At 64.1% G+C, this 24,097-nt stretch overlaps 1 protein-coding gene across 1 annotated transcript in view; it reads right to left on the bottom strand.

Annotated features, from left to right (window-relative positions):
• Positions 1 to 24,097, bottom strand: part of LOC109265721 (basic proline-rich protein-like) — a 42,002-nt gene that overhangs the window by 4,036 nt on the left and 13,869 nt on the right. Inside the window, exon 3 of the mRNA XM_053894793.1 lies at positions 9,281 to 9,358. Within this exon, the coding sequence (XP_053750768.1) occupies positions 9,281 to 9,358 (78 nt within the window). The remainder of the gene's footprint in view (positions 1 to 9,280; positions 9,359 to 24,097) is intronic.

Here is a 24,097-nt window from a genome sequence, read left to right as displayed (position 1 = left end):
AATGCCCAGGGCAGGCCTCCTCTGAGCCGCCGGCCCATCTGTCTCTGTCCTTGCTTGTTCTCTGCCGGGGACGACAGCCCCGGTTGTCCCAGCTCCTTGCCCACGAGGGCCCCATCTCCCGTACCATGGGCCTCTCTCACTGCCCACCCGGAAGCCTCGGGAGGCCCCCAAGGGGAATCCCAGCTCTGGGACCAGCTGTGCTCACGTCTGCGAGACCCGGCCCTGCGGCAGGTGGTGCTGTGGGTGGGAGCGGTGCCCACGGAGGAGGCGGGAATCCACTCTCCCCAGGGGCCTGGGGCGTGTTTCCCGCATACTCAACAGCCTGCTTCAAATTTCTCTAGGTGACCAGGAAGCAGGTATCATGACCCCCAGCAGGGTCCCCACTCTGGCTCTGCCCTTACCAAAACAGAGCTCACCCAAAACGCGGCTTTCTTTAGCCAACAGCTCCGGAGAGGGGGTTTTTTGGGTCAGGGGCAGGGTTTACATTTCTGGGTCGGTGACCCATGTGCGGAGACATTTCTGAGCTAGCGGGGAAAAGGCCCCAACTCAGGGAGTCTGAGCTGGAGGGGAAGATTGGCCGGGTCCACCTGCCCGACAAGTCCCATGAATCACCAGCACCCTCGGCCTGGGGAGGAATCCCGAGACAGACCAAAGAGACCCTTCCCCGTCGGCCTGGAGGAGGGCCGGCGGCAGGGGCAGGAGCGCACTGTGAACGGGGCTCCCTGAGCAGGGCTGCGGGGGAGAGCGGTGGGCAGCGGCCCCGTCCCAGTCCCCCTCGGTGTCCGCTTGTGGGCAGGGTGCTGGGCGGGCCCCGGTGGGAGGGGCCGGGCCGGCCAGGGACAGGTGTGTGGGAGGCCTCGGTGGGCAGGTGGCCCTTTCAGGGCTGGGCGGATGTCTGGAGCAAGGGAGGCAGACAGACGGTGTCACCCCGCAGTCACCTCGGGCTTGGCTCGGGGCCACTGAGAGCCGGGAGCCCCCCCGTGGCTGCCCCCCGCCACTGCCGCCCCGATTAGGTTTCTCCCCATAAAGCGGCCAGTGTTTCTGCTCGGCAAGCCGTGCCAACAATGGAGTCTGGGAAAAAAGATGTGGGGGTGGCATCCGGGGGCCCGGGCAGTGGCGGGGGGGGGGGGCGTGGGTCTGTCCCTGCAAACACGGCCCATAAAGTTCAGGAGACACGCGTACCAGGCAGTCTGACCGACGCGGGCAGGGGCCGTGTGCCCACTGTGGGCCTGGTGTGGCCAGGAAGCGGGGAGCCAGCCAGACCCTCACCTCTGGCACACAATTTATGGGGCGCCGAAACTCAGCGACGAGGACAAATTATTTTGAAGTAAAATTCTTAACATGAACGCGAAAATACCCATGACGTAAAAACCTCCAACCTAAAGACAGAACAGACCCTGGTTACTGACTCCTCCGCTCAGGGAGTACGAGGCCCGGTGGCCTCACGGCCCCCAAAAGCCTGTCTGGGGGGGTGGGGCAGCAAAACCAGAGCTGGAATCCAAATTTCTCTGGCCCCAGGCTCTTTCCACGGCCCCGCTTACCTCTGGGCCGCAAAGGCCACACAGGTGGGTGACGCCTCCAGACGGAGCCCCGGCCCCAGCCCTCCTTCTGTCTCAGGGCCCCAAAGCGTTCTCTCGTTGGCACCTTCCCTGTCCAGCTTCCCCCACGGCTGTCGCCTCAGAAGACTGTCCCGCTCCAGCTCCTTGCTTTCCTGTCCCCAGAGGCCTCCGAGCTGGCGTGGTGAAGGTGGCCAGGCCTGGGGAAATGAGTGCTCCCCAGGGCAGGGGCCGGGCCTGCCGCGATGTCCTGAGCCTAGAGGAGGGCCAGGCATACAGAGGAGGCCAAACTGTCACTGCCACATTTGCCTGAGTTCGGAGGTCCCAGAAAGTACCACTTGGGAAGCCGGGGGGCTGGGGCTGGCGCTGCCCGGGGAGGCTGGCCAGCTCTGCAGACACACTTGTATCCACGGGGGCCGTGGGCAGGTGGGAGGAGGGGACAGCTGGCTCGGAGGTCCACCGGGTCACGGTCCGGGCCCCCTGCTCTGGCGGCGAGCCGTGGGCAAGTTGGTACCTCCGGCCTCAGCCGCCCGCCCTGTAAAGTGGGACCCGGATGCCGGCGGCTGTCAGAAGGAAGGGCAAGGTGCCTCTGTGCCCGGGGAGAAGGCGTCGGCGGGGGAGGCTGTTCTGTCCAGGGTTCGCTCAAACTCCAAAGGGAAAAGCACGAACGCAGAGCCCTCTCTGATCCCGAGCGTGTCTCCGTCGGGTGTCAGAGGCAACAGCGTCAGCCTCAAAGGCGCACGCGGACTTGAAATGTTCTCAGTTCGGGCCACAGTCTGGGTCACAAGGCGAGGAGCAGGGGTAAGGGAAGGGACCGGACGCACCCATACCATTAAAAACACCCAGCACGAAACCCCGCCCCGCAGCAGCCACACCTGGCGGCCGCCCCCTCCGAGACGGTCGGTCGTTCCGCCGCGGGGCTCCCGGCAACTCCAGGAGGCTCTGCGCCTGGCCTGGCGTGTGGCCACCATCCCGTCCGTCCGGCAGGCCTTCCCCAGAGGGAGCCGGGGCGTGAGTAAACCTCACTTCGTGGTGATGGAATGTTCTCTCTGGGAACCGCAAGGAGAGAGCGTCTGGGAAGGGCCTGGGGCAGCGTCCAGCGGCCTTCGCAGCCTGAAGGGCTTGGCTGGGCCACAGGTGTCTGGGGAAGCCGTCTCGCAGCTCCCGGGGCCCTGCCCTGCTGCACGCCTGCTTTCTACCCCTCGACGGCGCGGAACTGACCCTCGGCGATGCAGGGAACACAGGCCGGGGCTTGCCCCCACGGCGCCCGCGTTACCCCGCGTGCTGCCTGAGAATCCGCACCAGCCCCTTTAAAAGGCGCCTGCTCTCCTCAAATGCCATTCCCTCCTCTACGAGGACGTTTCTACGAACCTCCTCTAGGAGGTCCACTGCCCTCTGACGGCCTCACGGCTGGGTACCACGGGTGGGCATCGACGCCCGGCAGGCCGGCGGCTCCCTTGCACCTGCCGAGGCCGGTGGAGTCCCTGTCCCTCCAGTGAACGGGCCCAGGGACAACCGCGTCTCCCTGATATTGCTCCCAGGCCCCGCAGCCAAGCCTGCCCGGATGCCGTGCGCCCACTTCCTGCCCGACCGACTCCCCTCTGTAGGGCGCTCCCTGCGACCCACTGGGTGCTGTCAGAGGGGCAAGCTTGCGAACACTGTGTGCAGAACGAGAGCAGGAGGCACAGGAGGAGGCCGGAGGCTCTCTGACGAGGAGGGAGACGCCTGGTTGCTCCCAGCTCCGGAAAATGCCCTTCAGGGAAGCCGAGGTTCAGGGGATGTGGGTCCCGCGGAAGAGAGGACTGCGTAGGGCAGCGGGCTGGGCTGGAACGGGCTCACCCCCAGCCTGGTGCACCGAAGATTCTCGGCTGGCCCCAGCCCCACGGGAAGCCCGGCTGCAGAGCTCACCTCCTCCAGGAAGCCCCCCGTCCCTGCTTCCTGAGGACGGGCAGTAGCTGCGTCCAGACCGGAAACCTGACCGACCTCCATGAGCCCCGGGCCCAGCACGAGGCCCAGCCAGGGAGCCCGGAGGCTCCTCAGGCAGGTAAGGGGGCAGGGTGGCTGGTGCAGGACTGAGGGGGCCACTGGTCTCCCCAGTGTGGCCTGAAACAGACGGGGCCCTGGTCACGGCGGGTCCGGGGAGCCCATCCCCACCCACTCGGGCGAGCGTCATTTCTAGAACTGTCCGTGCCGGCCCCGTGGCTGCCAGGACTCCCTCCAGGAGCATGGCTTTAATTACAGCTCTTCTGGGCTCTGGTCTACAGCATCTCCGTCTGCTCGTCAGGGGAGGCTGGGGGGTGGCGAGGGGGCCGGCGGGCTGGGTGAAGGGCCGGGGTTCCCGGACGGCCTTGCCAAGACTCTGGCTGGTGCCAAGCCCAGGGCAGCCGCGGCCAAGGCCGGGCTGGGGCGGGGGCTGCTGCTGGGCTCCGTCCAGGCCACTCGGGGCAGGCGGGCGGGCGGTGGTCTCCCTCCCTCCTCCCCCGCCGGCCACCCGCCCGCCTGCCTCAGACACAAAATGGCGGAGGGCTGCGGCGGCCATTTTGTGGAGCCCCAGAAAGACAAAGGCAGCCAATAGCCCGGGGCAGGGACGGGCCCCGCAGCGGCAGGGAGGGGTAATGTCCACTCTGGAAGTGCGGCCGCCTGTCCTGCGTGGAGACCCAGGGGGACCTGGCCAGAAAAAGTTGGGGGGGGCAGGCAGTGCCTTCTCTGGAAGCTTCCTTCTGCCCAAGCTCCCGCCACCCTGAGCTTACCCTCTCGAGGGGCTCCGGGTGGTCTGGGAAGAAGCTCTTGCCCAGGGCGGTGGCACTGACGCTCTCCCGCCTTACGGAGGAGATGGCCCGGCTCGGGGCGGCGATGCGGGGAGGCAGGCGAGAGTGTAGGCTCATGGCCTCCTTCCACAGGAAAATCCTCCTTTGCCCCAGACCCTCGAAGGGTGGTCTTCATTTGCCTGGTGGCGGGGTGGCCTCTGACCAGATGGCCGGAGGGGCTGGCCCGCATTCCGGGGACATCCCAGCACATCCCACCCCGGGGTCCAGGCTGCCGGCTTCTTCCTGCCCATTGCTGGCAGGCGCAGGGACAGCTGGCAGGACCGGCCGTGCCAGGGCAGCGCCGGGGGCGGGGACACCGGGGAGACCGGCCCCAGCCCCTCCCCGACCTCCCACAGCACCCAGGGCCCTGCCCGACGGGACCCCGAGCCACGTCCCAAACCTCGAGGCTCCTGTTCTGCCTCCGTCCGGTGACGGCCCACCTCCTGTTCGCGTCCCCTCTGGGGAGCCCCTGCCCACGTCCTGTGGGCGAGAGGCGCTGCCCCATCAAACACCCGCTGGACAGGAAGCCCCCTCTGCCGCACCGCCCAATGGGCGGTGGGTACACACCAAGGGCCCACGTCTTTCTGACTCTGTGCTGCCCGTGGTCTCCACACCTTTGCCAGGTCTTGCTCAGAACCCCAGATGGAAGGCAGATACACGCAGGACTGCTCCGGGGGCCCTGGGACTGCACAGGCCACCCCTCCCTGCCTGTGCAGAGTGAAAGCCTGGGCCCAGACCAATCCCACTTTACAGATGGGCAGACTGAGGCCAAGGGTCCAGGGAGACGGTCCTCACTCACACAGCTGGGGCCTTGTGCTCTGACAGGGACAGGCTGATCCAGAGCCAGGGGCGGGGCCTGTGTCAAGAAATTAGACAGTGAAGGGCACCTTGGGGGCTCAGTTAGTTAAATGTCCGACTTCGGCTCAGGTCGTGATCTCGTGACTTGGGGGTTCGAGCCCCCGCGTCGGGCTCTGTGCCGACAGCTCAGAGCCTGGAGCCTCTTCAGATTCTGGGTCTCCCTCGCTCTCTGCCCCTCGCCCACTCGCACTCTCTCTCTCAAAAATTAAATAAACATTTTTTTTTTTTTATAAAGGAACAAGACAGTGGGATTGGGAAGGCAGCCCCACACCTTTCCTACAGGGTGGCTGCTACCATAGGCCACGGCACGGCATGGAGGGCAGGGGCCACGGTCCCCATCACCTGCGTAACCACGGCTGTCCTGATTACACACGCCGGGTGTGAACAAAGCGCTGTCCTCACTGAGGGCCACTCCCTGGAGCAGATTCTCCGTGGGAGCTGCCCCACGGGGATGAGACAGCCTCACAGCCCAGGTCCGACCCCCATTTTCCCAATACGACTGCAAATGCGTGTCCCCCTTCCCGGGCACGTGCTCCCCATCGGACACGCGGCCAACGCAAACCCCCAGCACGTGCGACATGCCAGGCACTGACCTGCGTCCATCCCGCTGAGGGCCTCAGTCAGTCCCCGTTACAGCCTGATCTGCCGAGAAAGGACCGGCACAGAGAGGCTAAGGCACTTCCCCACGCTCACACAGCCAAAGACAGGCATCCTGTGCCTACGGCACTGGGGAGCGGAAACCCACGGACGTCTCCACTTACGGAGCCCCGGTCACACAGCTGCTAAGAAGGACCAGACTCCTCTGTACTTGGGGGACCCTAGGAAGCCCCACTTCTGAGATGTCTGCCTTCTCTTCCTCAAGGTGACAGGGTGTTGTGGCGTCCCCGATTCTCCAAGGCCGCCAGGCTAGGTGAGCGTTGGTGGTGCTGGAGAAGAGAAGCTCGGACCCAAGCACGCCGGAACAGGGAGAGCAATCGGGCTGCTGAAGAGCGGAAGCCTCTCTTTTCCCACCAGAGCCGACCAGCTGGCCTTCCAGCACCGTAGTATCTGGGGAATAAGGCCTCCAACCAGGGGGGGTCCGAGGCCAAGCGTCCAGCCAAGCCCAGACCTGGGGGAAAATGGCACCTTGGGTTGCACTCTATCGGAAAGTCTCTTTCGACACCCCCCAGCCCACCCTGGGCCCCACTCCGGTGAGGGCCTGAGCTGGAGGCCCTGGCCCCGGCCCCCCGCCCGCCCCCCGGGGAGGCTGCCTCTTAGGATCCAGCAGCCCGACAGCTCAGGGGGACCCCGACGCTTCAGGGAGGCCACGCGCTCCTGGAACCCAGACAGACGTGCTTCTCAGCAGGTTGGGGCCAGGCCCCTGCTCTGCTGCTGGGCGGCCTTGCGGTCTGGGGCTGGCCCCTTGACCTCCCTGAGCCTCTGTCCCCTCCCCCCCGGGGAAGTGGCACCGAGACAACCGCCCAGCAGGGCCGACGGCACCAGCGACGGCACTGGGGGGAGGGGCGCCCAGCTCAGGGCCTGGCACCAGAACGGGAACTGAATCGCAAGTCGCTTTGTCCGGTGGAGCTCGGAGAGCAGCAAAGCGTTTGCTGCTTCCTTCTCTCCTCACGTCTCAAGGTTAACCATTCCCGGCCAGCGCGCTGCAGCTCAGAACCAGTAAGAAGCACCGAATGAAGCCCGTCATTCTGCATTTTGTACTTGCACTGGGACCAAAAGGTCAGACGCAAGGTATTTTTTAAGGCCTTAACTTCTGAGTAAATCAAGGCTGGCTGGACGTTTAGCGTCAGAACAAATTCCTGCTTCTCCTCGGCCGTGGGCACCAGACTCGGGTCAGCCCCGGAGCAGGCACATACGGCTCCTCAGCGTGGCTCTGCCGTGGGGTGTCGGGCCGGTGACCCCGGGCCTCACTTTTCCGTGAACCCCCGTCTGTGTCAGCTTCGGAAGAACACGGCAGCCTGTCCACCCACAGGCAGCCGGGGTGCTGGGGAGGGCAGGGCCACGTCCCTTCAGTGGTGGAGAGCAGGCCACCACTGGGTGCCGAGCAGAGGCGCGTGGCTCCTGTCCTCACCGGGCGTGGGGGAGACACTAGGGGCTCAGTGCAGGGGAAGGGACTAGAGACGGAGGGAGCCTCCCGTGCCCAGACCTCTCCCCATTCGGGGCCAAGTCTGGGCAGACCTCAAGGAGAACAGTACTGGGTCAGTTCAGAAAGAGCCCACTCACCAAGTCACCGTCCCCCCATAAACCTTTGGTGCCCCCAGCCCAGCGTCCTGAAGGGGCTCCATCATCCCAACAACCCCCCAGGGCCACAGGTGAGGCCAGAGCTGGGCTATTCGCAGCCCCCGGCCTCCGTTTCTAGCTGGACAGAATGGAGATGATGAACCCCACCTTGCTGGTGATGCTGGGGCTACAGGAGGGCGTGAGTGCACACGGGAGGGGCGCCCTCCCCTCTGGCCCGGGGCATGTTCTCACCCCTGCAGTGAGTGGCCGGGCTGTACAGTCATCCTGGTGACCACTCAGGCTCTGGATGAGCACAGAGCAAGCACCTACTGTATGCATCGGCCCAGTCTTCTGTCCCCTGCACAGTATGAGGGGTGGTACAGGTCCTGCCCCGGGAGAGCCCGCTCCTCCAGGCCTGTCCTTCTCCGCCCACAACCCTCCCCACGTCACCTGGGCCTCGGCTACTGTGTACGGACCCCATCGTCCTGGTCCAAGAGCCCTTCTGGCCTCCCAGGCGGGCCGGCCCTGCCTCCTTCGACCTCCGCCCACGGTCCTGGGGACACACCCTTGCGGCCTCCTGCTTGCATCTGTCAGGGCTTGGGGACTCAGGACCCGAGTCTGGTGCCCGCGTCTGTATGAGGAACGAACCTCCGGGGGCCTGGGTTTCATTTGGAGCCTGGAGGCTACCTGCAGCCAGCGGGCATTGGGGGATTTCGCAGCGTGCGCCCGGGAAAGCACCTGGACTAGATGGCCTTGGGCACAGCCCAGGAGGCCCTGGGGACATCTGGGACCAGCTGCACCCCCAGGCCACCCCCCCCCCCAGCTTCCTGTCGCTCTGCTCCGTGGCTCCTCTCTTCCTGTGCCCTGCCCTGCTTTCTCTCTGCCTCCACTCTGTCCTTCCCCTTCCTCTGGTAACCCCCCCATGTCCCCCTTTCCCTCTGTCCCACGTCCTCTGGGGGCCTCCCCCTCTCCCCACCCACATTCCACCCCCCATCTCGGGCACCGGCTGGCGCCCGCTCTGCGTGCAGACACAAAAGCCCCGGGGGCCGCGTCTGCAGAGTCTTGCGGGCAAGCTGGACCTATAAACACACGAGGCCCAGATGGCAGAGGGGTCCTGAGCCCAGACACAACAGCCTGGGGTCCTCTCCACCCAGACCCGGGAGGCAGGCCTGCCCCTGGCCATGGCAACAGCGGGGGAGGGGAGGGGACGCCTGTCTGGCCCACATGGCCCCACTGACTCCCCAGGAGGCTGGAAGCAGCCGAGTGGGCCCTGCGGCCTGCACCGCGGGCCGGCTCTCAGGGGGGGCGCGGGGCGTGGGCAGGGGGCCTCTGGGCACGACAGGCCTCCGCCAGGGCCACGAGGCCGCCAGGATAGGGAGTGGCAGGCCGGGGCCCCCTCACCTGCTGAGCCCCTGAGCTCTGCCCACTCCACAGACACTTCCAACAGTCCCCAGCAGCTGGCCCGGGCCCTCCCACCACGGACCCCCGAGACAGATGGCGCCTTGCAGAAGGAGCTTCCCTCGGCTTCTGTGCAGAAGGGAGCCAGAGAGATGGGCCTGAGTCCAGCTTCCCGGGGCAAGAGACCAGGGCAAGCCCCTGGCTTCTGGCGGACCTCGGTCCCTCGGCTACGGAGAGAGGCTGGTGGCAGGTCAGGGCCGACGCTGGAGCAGGCCCAGCTGAGCGTGCAAAAACGTGAGTACCGCCAGCCTGCTCCTCTGTCCTCCACTAGCCTCCACGCGTGTTACGTGCGTGCGCGTGTCCCGCTCCAGACGTGCCCGGCCCCGGGCGGTACCTGGGGGGCGGGGGAGCCCTGACTTTCAATGTCCAAGGTGCTGCACTGACCTGAGGGTGGTGCACGGCCAGTCGTCTGAACGTCAGGGGTCACTTGCAGAACAAGGTGACGGGACGCAGGGGTGAGTCCTGGAAGGAGAGAGATGCTATGTGAGTCTCGGAAAAGAGCCCCCCAGGAAACATGCGGTGCCCTTGCCCCAACCAACCCTGCCCGGAGAGCCTGTGAGGTCACCTCAAGGGCCCCAGCTGTGACCGTGTGCCCCAAACACTGGGACCGGAACACCCCGATTTTCTGGGGTCGTCCGTCTCTGGGCCGCAAACGTGCGGACTCGGGGGCCAGAGACGTACGTTCGCCATCAGCCTCGGCGAGGCCTGATGGCTTGGCCGGGGCCCCTCACTGCCTCTGTCTCAAACTAGGCTTTTCGGGTTGGGGACAGTCAAGTGACAGAGCGCGTGAGGCGCTGGCGAGGATGAGGGGACGACCGTGCCGAGCGTGAGGGAGGGCCCTCCTCTCCCCCCGCCCTCGTCCAGGGCTTTGGGGCATCCTGGAGCGTCACCCCGCAGCTCTCTTGGGATCACTGGTGCAGAAAGCGCTCTCTGAACGTCACTTCCTGCAAGGGATAGTCTTTTCCTCCTTGCTTGGGACGCCAGAAGTTCAGAGCTGAATTTACAGGTCCCCACCGGCAACCGGCAGACTTCTACAGGACTTGGCTTCTGCTAGGCCTAACTTCGATTTTCCCTCTGCCCTAATTTCTTCGGCCGTTTGTTTTTGTTCTTCTGCATTGTCTGTGTTGCTCGAAGCTTCGACGTAAACGTACACACCTTTGGTAGTTCCAGGCCTATTTATGTATGTGGCAGGACAGAAGCAAATAGAACGTGAAGCACCTTCATTCCCTCTCTGCCCGCGTGACCAGTGGGGGCTGCATGCACAGGCTTCATCTTTGCAAGTGGTGGGTTGTGTCTGTTCCCAAGCCAGACGCCCCGCCCCGCCCCCTTCTTGGCCAGAAAAAGAGGCTCCCTCTTCCGCTTCTGTTGGTGCCGAGGGGGACGCACAAGAGGTCTGGATGCCCCTTTTGCAACAGAACCCCAGGGAGAGGCCACGGCTTCCCCGAGACCACACGGCAGTGAGGGCCAGGTGGGGCCGGGCCCCAGGAGGTTGGATCTGGATACTGGGGCCCAGTCCCCTGCAACGGTGTGGCCACTCCCATGAGCCCTCAGGGCTGGCAGTGGCTGTCCCAGGCGGAACGTGGGTTTGGAGGTGCCGTTCCGGAACACTGCAGAAGGCATGGACAGAGAGCCTCGGGGGAAACAGCCAGTCTGGAACCCCGGCCAGCCCCACGCAGCCCCTGCCACGGGCGGGTGCAAACAGACCCGGGACCGCCACACAGAGCTGCTCAGATCACGGAGACCTCTCCCCACATGGATGTCTCCCCAAGGCTGTGGATCTGACTGGAAGCCTGTGGCCGTGGCCACGGCAGGCCTGGGGTCCAGCTCCTGGGGCCCGGAGACCCCCCCCCCCCCGGCTGCCTCAGAGATGCTGCCGACGAGGCCCCTGGCCGCTTGGGGCGGGGGCTGCCCACGAGTCCTCACGCTGCCTCAATTCACCGTCTCCCCTCCCGCAGCACCAGAACACGTAAACGGGAAATAACGGAGGGAGGGGACCGGACCCTGCTGGGCTGCAGCACGGAAAGAGCCCGGCACGGCCCAAACACCCGGAGAGTTTGCTGCCTTTGAGTGAAGTATAACCCACCGTGCTTCTTGGCTGCGTCCCGTGTGCAAAGACTTTTGTCCCATCCCCTGGGCTTTCTCACTGAAGCCACGCGTGCTCTGGGATTTACTTTGTGTCCCCAACACTCCACCAGGAAGAACGCCTACCCTGAGTCTTAGGGATGAGTAAACTGAGGCCGCAAAGGAGCCGTCCAGTCTGCCGGCTCGCAGCTGGGGCCGGGCGCGCCCGTCACCCCCACCGCCGCAGGTGCCGACGGTCAGAGCTGGCTCAGGAGAGTCTCTGTGCCAACAGCTTGGCCCTCCTGGCCCTCCCTGATCCCGTCTGCTTCGAGGAGGTGACTCAGAGACTCGGGCCGCAGGACTGAGAGGCACGGGCACACGGCAGGCCAGGGGATCCTATGCTCCGCTCATACCTCACTCCCGCCCTGGAAGAAGGATCTCATCCACCTGCCAGGGGCTCTGGGCAGGGTGGGTCCTGCTGCTGGAATCTTCTGAAAGATGGGCTCACGCTCCCCTCCTGGCCAGGCCGCCCGCCTCCAGGGCTGCCCCCCCGCCCCGGCCCAAGACAAAGACCATCTACCTGGGCCACGCAGTCCTGGAGTGTCCCCCAAAGGCCCTGATGGGTCCCGCTTCCGTGGGGGTGCTCTGGGATGAGGCACGTCCCAGAAGACACAAGGTGACCGAGCAATCAGCCGGGCAGGCCCTGGGGGCACGTGGCCCCGAGAATGGGACGGGGCTCAGCGTGACCCTCCCCCCCACAACCACCCACAGATGGGCCGGGCCCACCGCGCACCGCGGGCAGGTGCCGAAGCGCCCGGAGGTTACTGACTGCAAGGAAAGCCTCGTCTGACCGCCCTGGTCTGGACTCCCACCCAAAACTGAGCCCCAACCACAGGCTTCCTTGCAGCCCAGCCGCACACGGCTCCAGGGTCTGCAGGGAGAGGCCCGATGGTGAGGTTGCCATCACAGTGTCTCCACCCCCTCGCTCCAGCCCTGCACTGGCACCTGCTGTCCCCTGGGCCCGGAACGTTCTCCTGCCATCAAACACCTATCCCTATACCCATCGTTCAGGTCACTCTTCCAGGGATGCCGCCTGGGTCAGAGTGGTCTGGGGGTCCCCTGCAATCAGCTCACAGAGTCCCGCCCTGCCCGCCTCCCCCAAGGCCAGCAGCTCTGCAGCAGGAACCATCACCCCTGCAGCCTCGCACAGGCACAGCCTCGCCCCTGCCCGGCACCCAGGATGACGGCAAGCGCCCCCCGCTCTTGGAACATCGTCTGCTAGCTGGGACTCAGACGGTGTAGACAGGACTCTGGGTCTTTTCCCAGTGAGCCAGTGAGAGGACTCTCCAGAACGGACGGAGCAAAACATCCGGCCCAGGGTGACTCCGAGGCCCAGCTCAGGCTTGTGTCTGGGGTCGCAGGCTCTCCGGAAGCAGGACTGGCACCCCCCGTCCGTGCATATGTAACGGGAGACCCAGTCCGACTCTCTGAAGAAAGGAACAGACTCACTCTGCCTCTGCCCCAGGCTGGGCGTGGACGGTGGCCTGGAGGAGGAGAGTCCCAGCACCGAGTCCCAGGTGCTGGTTCCCTTCCACACCCTCCTCCCCGTCCCTCTGTCAGCACCCCAGGTTCCTGAACATGCCTAGGCTCCCACAGACCCCCCCCCCCCAGGTGCAAGAATGTGGCTGCTCTGTCCCCTCAGGAATGCGACCTTCCTGGGACCCTTCCTGTCACCTGAGCAGGTCCTACCTGGAGCCACCAAGTGGCTCATAGCTCTCCTGGCAGAGGCCCTGGACAGTGGGTGTCATGGGACTCTTAAGGCTGTCAGAGGCCAGAGGGGACCTGACTGCTGCTCGGTTCCCAAGGATGTGCTTGGACTCCCAGTCCCCAAATGCTGGGCGGAGCCCCAATGTCACCCCTTGACGGAGACCTACAGGAGCTTGTGAACCCGATGCCCCAATCGTATGCGGTGTGGACTCAGACCCCCGAGTCGCACAGCTCTGGGTTCTAATCCTGTTTCTCCTAGCTCAGCCTCAGTTTCCCTAGCTGCAAGATGGGGCTTCTGACCTGGAGCAGCTCACTGTCCCGTTTTACAGCAGGGGGGCCATCCCCGGGAGGGGACTGCCCTGAGACCACACAGCCCTTGGGTAGCGGGCTGGGACGCCCTCCCGGCCTCTCCTACCAGCAGGATGGGGCCCCTCGCCCGTGCACTGATGTTTGAGAACCCCAGGCCCACCTGCCCGAGCCTACGAGATACCCCCGGGGCTGGTCAGGAAATCCCTCGGGCGAGGCTGTCTCTGACACCCTCACCGGGAGTTGATGGGACAGTTGCTCTGGGGCCCGCCCAGGGAAGGAGCCCCCAAAACAGCACCAGGGAGCCAAGAGAGAAGGCAGCCACTCTTCCCTCTGGACGGCGAGCAGGGTAGGGGCTCACAGAGGGGCGCTCCCACACCACCGTGCCCGCAGGCCCAGCAGTCGACGCCCCCTTTTTGCAAATAGCCCAATTCAGTATATCCGGGGAGCTGGGGGAGGGTCCCCCCCGTGCCTGTTCTGGACGCACAAGGGGTGTGAAACTTCTGTCCTGGCAGGTGAGTTGGGCTCCAGCTGCAGGAGCAGGTGTGGCTCTTGGCCCAACCCTTCAGACACAGGAACCACACGTGGCCACGGCTGAAAAACTCTCTAGGACGTCTGCCCACGGGGGGGGGGTGATGTGAAGCCAGGACGCCCCTTCCAACTTCAGAGCGGCACTGACAGCATGCTCTCCCCCTGGGATACTCTGTGGCTCCCATATCCTTGCACCCACTCTCCCAATGACGGCACAGAACAGCCAGGCTGAGTGTCCCCCGGGGAACCACTCAGGGGAGGCCCCATCGGACACCGGCACACAGAGGCACTCTCTCGGTCTTCCCACCTTCACTCTGCTCGCTCCTGAGCTAGACAGCCCTTGTGTGGCCTGCCCTCGGTGCCTCTAAAAATCTGCCGAGTCCAGCGTTCCCCCTCTGGGCTGTCTGAACCTTCCGACGCTGTCCTCCATCAACAGGTCGGCCCACGTGGTGTGTGGGGGCGGGGAAGGGTGGCAGGGGCCCCCGCCTGTCTCAGGATCACTAATGAACTCCGAGCTTGGGCCCCCAGGTTCCAGAGGTCACAAGGCAGGTTGAGGGAAGCGTGGGGAGCTGGCCAGATCTACTACCTCTGTTTGGGGTACGGCTCCAGGCACAAGATCATCCTCTCTTGCCCTGTCTCCTCCTGGGATGTGGGAGAGACTGCCTGCCTCCCAGGGCTGTGGCCCGCGTTTCAGGGGACAAAAGCAAAAGTCACAAGCCCGGGGCTGGCTTGTAATGATGTCTACCACTGCTCCCCTTCTGGGACCCCGGAACCACCCAGGGGCCCTGTACTGCGACCCATACCCCCTCAGAGCCTGTGCCCCATGGTGCGGTCACTCGGATGACGGGGCGGCCCAGGCCACCTTGGCAGCTTTCTCTCTTGCGTTTCTGTCATCTGCAAGGCTTTGTCACAATGAGGCTGGTGCTTAATCTTTCAGAACCAACACCAGGGCCCCACCCTGGTCCCCTCCTTGCCCACGCCCATGCCCATGAGTATCCCTGGTCTCTGGAACATTCCTGTGTCTATCTGCAGGGTGGTCCGGGGGCCACCGAGGTCCCATTTCAGCTCTGGACAAGTCCCTGTGCCTCTCTGGGCCTCAGGCTCCCAAAGTGTCACACAGGGACAGCGACATACACCTCAGATTTACGCACAAGATTAGATGCGATGCCTGCTCCACACCCAGGCCGAATGGGCTCCCCGGACAGCATGATCACCACCCCTGTGCCCTGCCCCCCCCAACCACCCCCACCCCCGATGCTTTGAGGACATGTGAGAATCACTCTGGGTCATCCTGGACAAACTCCTTCCCAGCCTCTTGTCTTACCAGTGACCAAGTCGCCTGGGGCCCGAGTGGACACCGTGCGGCAGGAGCTCGGAGCCCCCAGCAGGAACCCTGATGTTGGCCGAGCCGCAGGGCCCAGAGCCACGGAAGCCCAGACCCCCAGAGGGCTCGGCCTGCCTAGTCCACACGTCTCCTCGGCATTAAACTTGGCCTTTCTCCAAGGTCACGTGTAGGAGAAACATCCTCCCCACAAGAGCCAGTTGCTAATGAATCACGCAGAGCACACCCTCGACTTACGTGCAGAAGTGGGAAGGAAGGAGGTCTGGCCCTGGGTCCTGTCGGACACCCAAGGCCTCAGAGGGACCCAACACAGGCCGGGAGGGGTCAGAAGTAGGCCGTGAGCTTGCAGGCAGCCACATCCTGCGGCTTCATTGGGGTCAACACGGCCCCGGCAGGGACGTGGGGCGCCGATGGCCGGCGTGGCAAGGACACGGGAAGCCCAGATCCCCGAGGACACGGCATCCAGTGGCAGAGCCGCCGGCCCCGGGGAGGAGCCCAGGCTGCGGCGCCAGACGGCCACGTAGAATCTTCCGGGTTCCGTGGCCTTCAGAAGCCTGGCCTCTCTGGGCCCCAGTTTTGTAGCTTAAAAAGCAGGCATTTACAGCGCCTGACATCAGAAGCCGAACGAACACGAAACTCCCGACGGCAAGTGTCGGGGCACATGGGGGGGTCCTCCCGCAGGTCAGCTGCCGACGCCACGCTAATCCCCAACTCGGTTCCGGAAAAGTGAGCCGCTCCCTGGTGCGCCTCTGTTCGCACACCCGCCTTGAGCTCTACGGAGTCGGGGTTTGTCGCAAAGGATGTCAAGGTATCTTAACGGCAAAGTACCGGGCCCAGTGCTAACGTGACCACAGAACTGTTCTCCACAGACGTCCCTTCCAGACATCACGCTCTGAACGCTCCGCACGCGGACGGACGCTTGAGGACGGGCCCCGCCCCGACGCGGCAGCACAGCCACCAGCATCGGCCTTGAGGGGCCCCCACGCGCTCCCCAACCTCAGCGGCCCCTTCAGCCCCCCCCCCCCACGTCGCCTCTGCTCGTTTTCCATGGCCCCAAACACGCCCCGGCCAGGGCGCCGCCTTGCCGGCCCCCACGACATCAACGTCTCTGGTTTCGGGGCGCAATATGCGGTGGTGATGTGAGTCAGTGTCACCCCGGCCAGGCGGCGGGCTTTGTGGCTTAAGTGACGTTTTCCTCATTCAACAAGATCTGCACAAGCGAGAAAGACACAGCAGACGCTCGGCCCTCCTCTGCTGAGCCCTGGGCGGGCCCACTCCCAGGAGGGGCTCGCTGTGTGTCACCGCGGGCTGCCTCGGCCTTTCCTCGCAGCGTCTCGACACGGCGTGCCCTCCGGTGCTCCATCACAGCCGCCTGGCCCAGACGTCAACGCCGGACCGTACCTGGCTGCTCCGCTTCTCGCGTTCCGGGGAGGCGTGAGGACGCCCGCCTCTGTCTGTAGGCCTAGATCCTTCCCCCCTCCCCAGGGGAGACCCCCAGAAGTGGGGTCCCAGCTCGAAGACCCAGGGGCACTTGCAGACACCCGAGGCAGCCGCTCCACACCCGGGGCCTCGGAACCTTCCAGAGACTCACCAGATGGCGGCGCTGGAGGTCACAGAGATGGTGGCAAAATGGAGGCTCAGAGTGGGGGAGGGACGGGCCCGAGCTCACACAGCAAGCCGGCAGCAGAGCCGGGGAGGCGTCACCTCCCCGAGGAACGCTTTTTAAAAGGCCTTAATGGTGGGCGCCTGGGGTGGCTCAGTTAAACATCTGACTCTCGGGTTCGGTTCAGGTCACGAGACTGAGCCCCGTGTCAGGCTCTGGGCTGACAGCATGGAGCCTGCTTCAGATTCTCCAAATCTCCCTCCCCTTCCCCTGCTCACACTTGGTCTCTCAAAATAAATAAACGTTTAAAAAAAAAAAAAAAAAAAAAAAAGCCTTAATGGAAGCTGCCCCAGAGCTGTCCTGGCTGGACAAAGACGCCAGGGCCCTCGGAAAGGTCTGGGCACCGATGCCCTCACTCATCACAGACCCGTGAAGACGAACGACGGGGAAGAAGAGGGGTGCGGGAGGTGCGATGGAGGCGCGGGGGGGAAGAGGCCGGGGGGCTTTGGCATTTTCGAGGACTTCCTGGAGGAGGAGGACCCCCCACAGGCCGCAATGCAGCAGAGCCGTGCGGGAAATTCACGAACTGGAAACGTCCGACCTAAACAGAACGTGCCAGTACTTGCTAATGACGAGTGGTGGGGAAACGGCCCCAGAGCCTTCTAGGACACCTCTCACAGCCTGGTCTTCCCGCCTGGAACCCCCAGAGAAGCAGCCGTGGTTTTCCCGTGGCCTGGAATCCTCCCTCTGTGGGCCGTAGGTGCTCAGGGTGCCTCCACGTGGTCTGTGGGGAGGTTAGGCTTAGGCTCACAAGCCCCTCAACTTACTCCCAGAAGGGAACATACTGGTGGGGGTGGAAAAGTAGCCTCTGTCCCGTTTCTCTGAGAGCCCGGGTGCCCCGGGCGATGAGGCCAGCCCAGTGGCTCATGCTGCTGCCCTGAGTGCAGGGAGTTGATTCACAGCCTCGGCTTCTTCCGTTTCAGTCTCTGGATCCCGTTTCATTCATTCATGAAATGTTCCCCAAGAGCCTGCCCTGTGCCAGGCTGGTGATTTTGGCCTGTCCTTCTGGAGAGGCTCAGTCTTCCAGGGCAGACACATGCCATGAGCGGATCACCCAAGCTTGGAGCCATGGGACTACAGGGCAGTGGGCAGGTGAGGAGCAGGGAGGGCTTCCAGGAGGAGGTGATGCTGTGCTGCACCGTAGAGAGTGGACGGATGGCAACGTGGAGGGACAGTCCAGGCTGCTGGACTCTCAAGTCCCCCGAAGGGGGGAGACTGGACTTTAGCCAGGAGCTGGAAGGGAGCCCCACAGGGCAGCAGTCGGGGCAGACGCCTGCATGGTGATCCCACATCCCTGTATGGGTGACACATACAGTCTAAGCTGCAGAACTGGCAGGACTTGGGCACCATCTGGGTGTGGCAGGGAGGGGAAGTCAAGGGTGAGTCTGCAGGTCAGCAGCTGGGGGACAGCCCCCAGGAATTCTAGGAGGCAGGGAAGGGACAGTATTGGTCCCAGCAGAGGAAACCCCGCAGAGGGGCGGGGGGGGGTGGGGGGAGAGGCTGCCCATAGTTGGGCCCCAAAGGGCGTGCTGTCCAGGCAGCCCCCTTGGGCCAGCACCAGCCTCGCTCACAGCCTGGCCAACGTGGCGAGCCGTGCCCTCACTTAGTTTTAGGGCGCACCCAGACAGATCCCAAGCCGGAGAAACGCACCCCCTGGCCTCTGCCCGAATCCGTGGCCCTGGCTTCACCTCCCCCTGCAGCAAGAATGAGAGGTGACGCCTCCACCCTGACCATCACTGCTCTATTGGGCCGGCCGGTCTGGCTTCGGCTCCTCCATTAAGAATCCTTGTGAGGGGCTCAGCCTCTCAGGCCTCGGCTCCCCGGCTGGCAGCTCACCAGTGTTCCGTGAGGTCGCCCCAGATAGCGGACGTCAGGGCTCGCACACAGAGGGGCTCTGTCCCCAGGACACAAAGCAGGGCCTGGGTGCCGGGCGGCGCCCGCTGGCCTCACTGCCTCCCCCACCAGCAGGTCTCCGGGGGCACGAGGGACTGAGAGGGGAGGGGCGGCAGAGACCAGAGGAGCCTGCCTGCTGGCCATAAATCACCACGCCATGCTTTATAATTATCGAGGCACTTAAGCTCCTCTCTCTTCTCTTCCCCCTTTCCCTGGGGAAATTTCCTTCATTTCCTACATTATCCCAGTCTCCCCGCATGTCTAAATCAACCTCAGCCACGCCACAGCCTGCTTCTCGCGGCCTACTTCCACGGAGGGAGGGCGGGCTGGGACGCACAAGGGTGGAGGCCACCGGGACGCGGTTGTTCCAACCCAAGTCGCTCTGGCCCCGGGAGAGAAAGCCGAAAACGCCACCAGGCCCATCCTCCGGGCTGCGGTGATGACTTTCCCGGTGTCGGCTGCTTCTCCCGCCACCAAGATCTGTTGGCAAACCCAGGCGGCCTCGGGCTTCCCCGGGGAGGCAGGCCCAACGTGGAGTGGGGTCCCGGATGAAGAAGAGGGCCAGCTGTACCCGCGGCCTTGAGAAACACCTTTCCCTGGGGCCAGGCTGGGCGGGTGTCAGCCTCCCCAGGGTGTGCGGCAATCTGGAAGGCGCAGCCTGCTTCATTCGTGGTGAGGATGCCGGGGTGGGCGGGGTTCTGATGTCGCCATCCACCGTGCGTCCAGCCCGACCCCAAATCTCGCCTAATTCCCATGTGCCTGCAGGCTTGTGTTCCTATCCCCATTTCACAGATGAGAACACTGAGGCCCGGGGAGGAAAGCAATTTGCCCCAATCATTCCCGGCTGCTGCGAAGGTCTGCCGCTTCCGAGGTTCTGCTCCTTGTACGTAAGCTGGAAAGCGTCCCCAGATGACGGTGGCAGGGCCCCGCAGAAGGCAGGTCCGGCCAAAGTCCTCAAGTTGTCCCCCGTCATCTTCGGTAAAACTCCCGGCTCCTGAGAGGTGGAGGGGGAAGGCAGCACCTTCACCAGGACATCAGGCTGGGGCTGGGGGGGTGCTGCCGTGGACCAGCCCTGGGCAAGCATTTCAAAGTCAACAAGCAGCAGTGTTCTCCCAGGCCTCTCTCCCAGGGGGATGAGCCAGCCAGGTTTTTTTTTTTTTTTTAAATCTGGATCTCATTTTCTGCCCACATTTCTGACCTCCGGAAGCCTCTCGGGTAGTTTTCCAGAGCCCTCTGGATTCTGTCACGGGCACGTTTCATGCCTCCGCTCGCCGCATTCACAGCCAGGTCGCTGCCACCCTGCAGATGCCAGGGGGAGCCCACGGGCACAGCCGCCCAGGCCCCCGGCTGTCCGCAGCCACGCCAGGCCTTCCCGAGCCCTGGGTCCATGGGCTCCCACTGGCTCTCCGACAGCCATCTCCGGTCAAATTCCATGACTCCTTCCCTTAAAAAAAAAATCCCTCTTTGAAAACAAACAAAAATCCCAGAACTGTGAACCAGGGAGAGCTGGTGATGCCTCGGCTACATTTTCTCTTTCATTCTCTTCTCCTGTCTGGCACGGCAGCCAGCTGGAGACACATTTCAACCCTCTCGTTTTACAGACGGGTAAACTGATGCCCAGAGAGAGAAAAGGGGCTTGCTGACCCCCCTCCTCCAACACACACACACACACACACACACACACACACACACACACCACTTCTATGGCCCAGCCAGGATGGAGTGGGGGCCCTCAGCAGCTGTTGGACCTGGGCAAGAACGGACAGGGTCTGAGCCCACAGCCGGTCAAGACAAGAGCAGTCATGGCCCTGGGCGGGACCCTGGGCCCGGGCGGGGGGGTGGGGGGGTGGGGAGAATCCCCCCCAGGCCCTCACTCCACCCAGGCGGTCCTAGTCCCGTGGCCCAGAAGGCTGGAGCTCAGTATATGCAGAGAGAGACCCCGTGGGGGGGCGGGGGGAGCAAGCCTTGAACTTCAGGGGCAGGGCTCAAGGAAAGCAGGGTGGCTCTAATGGAAACCAGTCAGCGGGCCAAATGCAGCAGGAACACCCCCTTCTCCGCCCCCCCCCCGTGGTTTCCATGGGGACAGAGCCCGGGAGGTGGAGCTCTGGCTCGGTGGCGGCAGCAGATGTGGCCTGTGCAGGGCTGGCGTGGGGTGGCGGGAGGGGCGGCGCTGTGCCTGGCACCAGGGCCCTGGGACGTGGCAGGCCCCGGGCTGGATGCAGTAATGAGCCTGGGGCTGTGGGTCCACCACCTCCGGGAGGCCTCCTGGATTCCTCGGGCCGGCCCTCGGTGCTCCAGGCTGACTTTCTGCTCCCTGCCCAGCTGGGTCCAGTCCCGACCCAGCACTGGGTCCGGGCCTCCTTGAGGTTGCCCACATCTGCTAACTGAGGTCCCTGTGCCCAGGAGTGGGGGACAGACACATCTGCCCGTCACGGCTCTAACCCTCTAGCAGAGGACCCAGTACTCAACAAGGTCTGCCTGGTCCAGTCACTGGATGATGCGGTCTGTCTCCTCCCAGACCCCAAGTCAGGGCCTGGCCACAGCAGGCTCCCTAGCCCCTCCGGGAGGTGCCCGAGACAACCGGGTGTCCTCTGAGCAATGCTGAGACACACTGGAACTTGTGGGGCCAGGGGCGCGAGAGCCACAGCAGCGACCACATGAACAGACGGGGCAGTGTTTCTTAAGCACGACATGGTCCCCATTCACCTGCAGAGAGCTACTTTCACGTGAGCTCATCCTGGCCCACCTACGGCACCCCAGCACCTCTGTCCTGCCCTGACCTGAGGGATCCCCCCTCCAGCTGAGACCCCTGCCACGGAGCAGCCGCCCCCCGCCTGACCCACCTTATCCACGTTGGCACAAGGTGCTGGTGTTTCCGTGAGAAAGGGGCCCAGGCCCATCACACGCGGTGCTGTCTGCTACCAGCCCCAACGTGAAGAACCTTTGAAAAACCCCAGCTCGTCATCTACACCGCAGGCTCCCGGCACAATGGAAGGGTATGAATTTGGCACAGAGCGGAAAGGGCCATTTTGAGAACATCAAAGGCTGCAAAATGGTCTTGCCTGTTCCAGGTTTCTACAGCCCCCAAAGGTTTTTATTCTCAGTGTCTGAGTGCCGGAGTCTGCAGATCACCTGGGCCTGGTACGTTTCCCTGCTCTAGGCCCTAAGAACACGGACAGCAAGGATGACAACCTGACCTCCCCCTTCCCATCGCCTCTGCCACACTGGGCACTGTCTGGGGCCAGCCAGAGACGGGTCCTTGGGACCTCCACGACCAGCTCGACAGGGTCTGTAGCAGGGAAGGGACAGAGGCAATCCTGGCTCTTCCTGGGGGCAAAAGAACTCCAGCGCAAAGGACAGGTCCCTCCTAGCACTGCGTGTCTGGGGAGAACCCACCAAGGTCAGCAACCGCAAGAAGTAAATAATAAACAGGGATCCGGCACCCAGCTGTTCCCACCCGGCGAGGGCACAGCGTGGGTCCCGCGGTCAGAGAGCCGAGGCAGGTGCAGGCTGTCCCTCACTAGCTGTGTGACGCTGGGGACGTTCCTTGGCCCCTCTGAGCCTCGGTTTTCTCACACAGAAAATCGCTAACACTAACACCCACCTTCCACACCAGCGGGGCCCTCGGCCACCCTGTCTACACCTATTCCGGCACCAGAAGAGCACCGGCACCGGCTGGCTCTGACGGGACGTTAGCATGAAATGGAACGAGGCAGACTGTGCATTTTAAAATGGATGTTGAGGGGCGCCTGGGTGGCTCAGGTCGAGATCTCACAGTTTGTGAATTGGAGCCCCGCACCGGGCTCTGTGCTGACAGCATGGAGCCTGCTTGGGATTCTCTCTCTCTCTCTCTCTCTCTCTCTCTCTCTCTCACCCTCCCTCACTCGCTTGCTCTCTCTCAAAACAAGCTTACTAAAACGAAACGAAACGAAATGAAATGAAATGAAATGAAATAAAATAAAATAATAAAATAAAATAAAATAATAAAATAAAATAAAATAAAATAAAATAAAATAAAATAAAATAAAATAAAATAAAATGGACGTTTAAAAAAAAAGGTCAAAACAGCCAGCCCTGGGCCTGGCACTTAGTGGGTCAACAAAAAATACTCCCCCAACCCTCCAGGAACTGAGTCTCGTGCGCAGCATCTGAGGGGAGCCCAGTGTGGTCCCCAACTCTCTCTCCAGTGGACCGAGGCAGGGGTTTCTGCCGCCCTGGGTCCCCCCGCTGGTCCCGCCCGAGCCAGTCTCGCTCTCCCTTCCCCTGGCAGCTGCCATCCCTTTCCGGCGCGGCATCTGCCAAGGTGGAGCCCACACGCTGCCTGGCCCAGGAGCGCCCACCTGGAAGCCGCCTGCCAGAGCCCCCACCGGCACCGTCCCACAGGCTGGGCAGCCGCGGGGGGACGGCCGTCCAAGCGACACTCCATCTTTGGGAGGGGGCAGAGCTCACCTCTGGTGCTGGAGCCCCCTGGACTCAGGCCGGAGATCCTTGAGGCCCCCCCAGCAGGCGCCGAGAGCCTCCGCAGGTCCTGGCGTCGGGCGACTTACTGTTGGCGTGACCGCAACCGCGAGGGCTCGAGCTCGAGGGCACCTTCTCCACCCCGCAGAAGCCCCCACGCCCCGCTGCCACCGCCCCGGGCCGCCACCGCCACGTCACATGTGCCTGGGCACGGCCGGCGGGCGGGAGGCCGCCTGCCTGGACCCTCCACGGCGGGCTCGGGTGGGAGCCCTCGTCCTGCTGAGCGGAAAGCAGCTGCCCGACCGGGCGGCTGCGGCGGGAGGGAACAGCAGGAACCGCGTCTGCCTCCAGGACCCCTCCGCCCACGCCTGGGCCGGAAGTGTGGGCACACCCACTGCAGGAATCCCGGGGCAGGGCCGGGCTCCCAGGAAACTGGGCCAGAGGCTCCCTCGCACACGCTGGAGCGGCCCGGTCCCCGCGGCCCCCACCGCTGCTCCCTTCTGGGGTCTCCCATCCGGCCCGGGGCGCGGGGCCCCGAGGCCGGGGGCCCTTTCCCCAGGGCCCACCCGCCACCGCTCCCCATCAAGGGGAGAAACGGCAGGTGCCATCATCACGCTGGATGCCCCCAGCAACCTGCGGGGAGGGTCGTCCCCTTGCTTTACAGATGGGGAAACTGAGGCTGGGACGGGCACGCGGCTCACCTGAGAACCCAGGCCTCTGGTCTCCACCTAAGAGGCCCCAAAGAGGGGAAATACAAACCAACTTTTCGGCTCTCACCTGCCACCGCGGACCGTCTCCCGAGTCTGATGCGGTCTCATCCGCTTTAAAGACAACCAAGGCCTGCAGTAAGAATCATCCTCCTCGAGGCCTCTTGTGTCCAGAGGTGCGCTGGCCGCGCACGCGGCCTCATCAAATCCCCCCAGTCCCCACCACGGTGCCCGTGGGGCAGCTGGGCCGGGAGACCTTCTCGGTGTGGCCCCCGGGCGGCCCGAGCCCGCACTCAGGTGCACACACACACGGACACACGCAGACCCGCCCGGGGAAGGCCAGCCCCGCTGGCCATTTCTTTCGGGAGGGCCGCCAGCGCACCAACAGGCCCACCCCTGGGCCTTCCGGCCGCTCCCCTCCCTCGGCCGCCTTCCCGGATCCTGTGCTGGGCCTGCCCGTGCCGCCATTTCCT

The sequence above is a fragment of the Panthera pardus genome, unplaced genomic scaffold, assembly GCF_024362965.1.
Source record: "Panthera pardus isolate Hobbes unplaced genomic scaffold, ASM2436296v1 HiC_scaffold_6, whole genome shotgun sequence".
Taxonomy (NCBI): domain Eukaryota; kingdom Metazoa; phylum Chordata; class Mammalia; order Carnivora; family Felidae; genus Panthera; species Panthera pardus.
This window is presented reverse-complemented; position numbering and strand designations above follow the sequence as displayed.